This window comes from Nicotiana tabacum, chromosome 24 (assembly GCF_000715075.1).
Source record: "Nicotiana tabacum cultivar K326 chromosome 24, ASM71507v2, whole genome shotgun sequence".
Lineage (NCBI taxonomy): Eukaryota > Viridiplantae > Streptophyta > Magnoliopsida > Solanales > Solanaceae > Nicotiana > Nicotiana tabacum.
In genome coordinates, this window is record NC_134103.1 from 37,679,984 (window position 1) to 37,685,716 (window position 5,733).

Genomic DNA, 5,733 nt, shown 5'->3' on the forward strand with positions numbered 1-5,733 from the left:
TATGAACAACACACTTTGTGATAGCACACGAAGCATGGTTTCAAATTCATGTGTTAGCAAGGATTTTTGGGCTGATGCAATCAGTACAACTTGTTATTTTGTCAATAGATCCCGGTTCGCCTGCTGATTATTCAAATTTAAGGATATTTGGTTGTCCTGCTTATGCTCATGTGAGGGATGGAAAATTTGAGCCGAGGGCAAAGAAGTGCATATTTCTAGGGTATGCAACTGGTGTGAAAAGTTATAGGTTGTGGTGCACAAATCAAAAGACTCTAGGGTTAATTATCAGTAGGGATGTAACCTTTAAAAAATATGCCTCACTAGACAGTCAGAGGAAGAAGGCAATAGCAGAAATAGATCGTGGTATCAGTAACCACATAGATATGGATATTGAATCAACATTAGCTCAGCCCATTAGTTATAAAGTAGAAGAAGGAGAGGAGGTGCATAATGTTGATCAAGGTGATGATGTTGATGCACCTGCGCAACGACAACCATATAGCATTGCAACAAGCAGAAAGAAGAGAGTGATCAATCGACTGCAAAGGTTTGCAAACGTAGTTGATGGGAATCTTCTTGGATATATGAATCCTATGGAATTTGCTTTGGCAGTTGCAGAGACCGTTGATGCATTTGAGTATTATAGCTATCCAGAAAATATTTCAAATACAGAACCAAATCGACGGATTAGTGTTATGGCAGAAGAGATTGAGTCTCTTAACAAATTTAGGCGTTTCCTAGACTTGGTTGATGTGTGCGGCAATGGGTAGAACCCTTGCGATATATTGAGGGCAAGGTAGAGAGATATTGTTCTTGTTGATGAAGAGAATTCAAGCCAAGGGGAAGATTTGTTATTTTGTGGCTTGAATTATTTCTTTGTATTTTTAGGAAACCCATAATCCCTATAGGTTTTGGAAAACTCATTGTCCTTGTCTAATTGGGAAACCTTTCTCTTATAGGTTTGAGTCTATTTGGGATCTATATATAGGTTTGGGATCTATATATAGGGGTTGTAGTTAGAAATTTTATAGATTGTATTATGTTTTTCTTCTTATTCATAGTGGAAAGCTCTCTCTGCTCCTGCCCCGAGGATTAGGCTTAGCCGAACTTCGTTAAATCCTTGTGTTGATTTTTTTCTCTATTTACTTTATGTGTGATTGTGCGCTAGTTAAACCACGATCTTCCTCAACAATTGTTGGGCTAAACTAGCCCAAATACTCTCTTAACATGGTGTGATATTGTCCATTTTGGGCCAAGCTCGTACGATTTTCCCCATAAGGCCTCAATCCATTAAGATCTCTATACCTTATATGTAGGCTCCCAACCTTTTCAACTACCAATGTGAGACTTTGTTCGCACACCCAACAGTCTCCCCCTCGAACTAGGTTTCACATGGCTCACTACCACGATATCCCCCTCGAACTAAGTTCCATGTGATAATTGCCGCGATCCACAGGTCAATTTCCGAGATTCACTATGTGTCACCCACATTGTTAGATTATTATGGCAACTGATGCCCGCAACTAGATTCTTCTTGTGTGCGCACCGCCCGCACCATCACTTTGCCATCTCCATACTTGTCATGCCGAACCTGGGCTCTGATACCAGTTGTTGGGCTAAACTAGCCCAAATACTCTCTTAACTGTTAGGATATACTATAAACCATGCGTATTGTTATAGTATCTTTATGGAACAATTGATTATTTATTTATTCAATTTAATAAAATTTTATTTTAAATAGATTATGTGTTTGTCTGTATGTCCTTTGCATATATAGTAGATGATTTAGTGTATAGAGTTTAGCTTATATACGGAAGATTAAATCATCGGTTCTTATAAGTAATAAAGTTTATGTTCACAATCTGATGATGGAATTGGACAGACCATCAGAATCGTTGTAGCACAAGATTAAATATAATTTATCTTGATTATGGGAATGGATTAATTCCGACTTCTTGTGCTAGTATATTTTTGATGTATTGAACGGATCAAGTAGAGATACGTATTTTATACTGACTTAATAAAATAATTTCTCTAGTCCATTCAATGTACTTATACTCTTAATCTTGATATAATTATTATTAGTTGTGTGTGTCATTTATTGTTTTGATTTATTAAAAGGCGAGATTCTTTCGTGGGTCAATAAGCTAGGTAAATTGGACAATAATGATATACATTGGCGAAGTAATAATTAGTTGATAGAATTTATGTCTCGACTTTTGAGATTGATGATACTCCTTTATGAAAGCTTATAAGTTTTAATGTGTAAACCCGGCCTGTGAATTTTGTATCCGACACATGAAATAAGTTAAGCGAAAGTCTAAAGGAAGTAATCAATAAATTAAACTGTCAGTAATTTAGTTTGATTGATTAGTATCTGAATCTTAACATGGGGAATTAAATAATATTTTATGGAAGAATTTAGAAATTGAACTAAGGAGTGCAATTACGAATTTTTAGTGTAATAATTCGCAATTTATTATGGTAGAAATTAATTCTAATTTCGAAATTAATTCCATAATAGGGAGTCTTGTTAATTAAATTCTATGATCCCTACTGTGGCTAAATAATAGGAAATAAAGGAAACATTTCCTTTGCGGAAGAAGAAAACCTAATAGGTTTTGAAAAATGATTTTAACCTAAAAAATATGGCTATATATATCCTATATAGGGCTGGCCGTTTTTGAACTCAATTTTTGCCTTAAAATTTCGCCCACCCGAAATTCACTCTTTTCGGATATTATTTGGGTAACACAGTAGAAAACTGTGGAACATTTTGCTGAGGTCGTGGTCTTGCTACTCTGAAACTGGAGACCGAGATTAGTCTGCTTTGTTCACGCTTCAAGAGGTAACTCGTATAATCTTCGTATGTGCTAATTGTTTAATTTACACGTGAATATGATACTAAAATTGCTTCCACTGCGATATATAATCCAACATTAACATGGTGTGGTATTGTCCGATTTGGGCCAAACCCGCACGATTTTTTCCAAAAGATCTCAATCCATTAAGAGATCCCTACATATTATATGTAGGCTCCCAATCTTTTCGGCTAACCAACGTGGGACTTTGTTCGCACGCAACAACACTATTACTAATTATGCTGATAACGGCTGCTAAGAAATTTCTCTTTTTCTTCATTTGTCTTCATCGGGAAAAGGAATATGGGAAAACTTTGTCCTCCTAATTTCAAAGATAATTCGTGATCTTAACGTAGAGTCTGGATTTACGAAAGTGGAGGAGGATCTGTATAGAAGATAATGGAAAATAATTTTTTTTTACTAACAGGTGGAGGTGAAGGAAAAAAGACAATTTGGAGCATTAAGCTAGGAATTTTGGAGAAGGGTTGGTCAATTTATTCCTCGCAATTTTATATTGCGTTTCTACAAGAAACGTTGCTTCAATTTTTACAAGATTATTATGAGATGCCCAACAAAAAGCGGACCTAGATAATTATAAATTTAAGGCACCTGTATTTACTTTTATCAGATGCAATGCATTTATCCATTCAAATTATTTTCTTATGTACGTGTTTGTGCTATCTATCTCTGAACCTAGACCACAAATGACAAAAAGAAAATGAGGTTAATTATATTGCTAAGGACCTTTACCACGTTAAGCAAACAGAAAATATTCAAAAATGAGAAAGTTTACTACATCTGATATTTTTTTATCAGGATGGATCTTGGAAAATATGGCTACATTATCATGCTCATTCTCAATTTATTTGGAATTATCATATCCATTCCCATTATCGTTATCCCCCTCATAACAGTTGATAAATTTTGTCGTGAAACTTCAATGTCAATGTTTTTAATTGCTGGAATCATGATATTTACATGGTCATTAGCAGGTCTCATAAGTTCATTATGTTGTTGGAAAGTTGGTTTCCAGGAATTTATTTATATGAGGTCACACGTTTTTATCCTATTTATAGTAGTTCTTTTGGGAACAATGGCGTGGTGGCAATCTAGAACAGATTCTCGTTTGTACACATATTATGACTGGGGAACTTTTAAGAATTGTATGGTGAAGAAACAAGTTTGTCAAAGAAATTTAAGAAATGGATTGGAGAGACTGTCTCCATTTGCTTCACATTCCCTTCAGGTAAATGTTTTTTTTTTCTTTTGAGTTTTTCTGCTATACAAAATTCAAAATTTCCAGATCAAATCTGGGTATGAAGTTAACAGACCGGTCATAACCCAACCTGCTGAAAGCTCGGTTGGATCGATATGAATTTGTCAAAATGGTGATCAAATTGTGGGTCATAACATAACTCATCCAACCTCTCCCTCCTCTCTTTTCTTTTCTTTTTTCGCTTTTTGACATAATTCTCAATCTCCAAATTGGCATAATTCCCAAGTTCTTCCAAATAGATAAAAATTTCGGATCTCAAAATTTGATTTTTATACACTTTATTTTAGCTTGAATTTTTTCCCATCAAGGTATATTTGTTCTGATCCATTTTGATTAAATCAAAAAATGGGTCATGATCCAATATAATCCCTTTAAACTTGGATGAGTTGAACTGGTTACAAATGAACGGGTTGAATTTGCGTTGTCGCATCTAGTTGTGACCATGCACCTAAGATAAGTGGGTGGTTGCCGCACTATTTCATTCAACTATTATGATATGTTACACTATGACTTCATCAATTTGATATCTTATTCTCCACTTTTTTTTTGTCCTTCATGTATAATTTTTCTTTTATATTTATCGTATGGTTGTCTTGTTTTAGGATGCTTGCTGCAAGTACCCCAAGATATGTGACGGTGGTAGGAATATGTCGAACAAGAAGAGCAAAAACCCAAATGACCCTTTAACTTGGATGGAAATATATGATGGTCTCCCAGTCACTAACAATAATCAACAAGGTGAAAAACAAAACAAGTCTAATAATGAAACTGTTGAAGATTGTGGTAAATGGAGTAGTGATTCCAATAAGCTTTGTTTCGATTGCTATGCGTGTAAAAACGGATACTTGGACAAGCAAGATCAGAATTGGGTTACTGCATTATCGATCTGTGTTGTTAACAGTGTTGTCCTCCTTTCGTTTTCTTGTTACTTTTATTGTAAGAATTTGGAGGAGCCTAATCGGGGAAATACCAAAAGCAGCAAAGTCCATCCTGTTGATGTATAGGATATGTAACAAAGTAAAGATATTGTTACTATGTATCATATTTATGTACGTACGTGTCTTCGGAGAGTAGAATGGTGACAAGATAACTGGTTTCTTTTGTAACTTTGTTTCTGTGCGAATTTAAGACCGTAACAGGAACGAGATTTGCGTACCTGTTAACGTATTGACACAGCAGATTAGTAGAAGAGTTCTATCAATAAAGTTACCCCAAGTCCTCTTTGAATCACTAGGAACAAAGTATATTCCACAAACTAAATGCCCTTTTACTATGTGTATATTTGGAGAAGAAAGAAGAAGAGAAGTTCCTTACCCATATTACTTTGGGCCCTATGAGCGCAAGCACCTAGATTGGTGCTTAGTTTGGGCACTTGGCTAGTGTCTAGCATATGGATTTGTGCTGCGAGGTATTGACAAAGGATCATGAGCATTCATTTGCATCGTAGACTCATGTAGTAGCTTTTATATGATTGTTGATTCTCTCATATCATGATTATGAAAAGGATTGAGATAACTGATTGTTACACCATGTTCCTCGTAAGTTAGTCGATGTAAGTACAAAAAAAATTACTTTTGAGGTTACAATCACTTAAGC

The 5,733-nt window shown here is 35.2% G+C and overlaps 1 protein-coding gene across 1 annotated transcript; it reads left to right on the plus strand.

Moving 5' to 3' along the window:
* The first annotated feature begins 3,507 nt into the window (after window positions 1-3,507).
* LOC107829131 (tetraspanin-7-like) lies at window positions 3,508-5,392 on the plus strand. The gene is made up of 2 exons (XM_016656574.2): window positions 3,508-4,107; window positions 4,740-5,392. Exons 1-2 carry the CDS (start codon window positions 3,679-3,681, stop codon window positions 5,139-5,141), a joined length of 831 nt encoding a protein of 276 aa, XP_016512060.1. The 5' UTR covers window positions 3,508-3,678; the 3' UTR covers window positions 5,142-5,392.
* The last annotated feature ends 341 nt before the right edge of the window (window positions 5,393-5,733 follow it).

Coding starts and splice junctions, on each gene's coding strand:
- LOC107829131 (XM_016656574.2), top strand. CDS start 3,679: ATGGATCTTGGAAAATATGGCTACATTATCATGCTCATTCTCAATTTA. Junction 4,108..4,739: donor TTGCTTCACATTCCCTTCAG/GTAAATGTTTTT, acceptor GTCTTGTTTTAG/GATGCTTGCTGCAAGTACCC.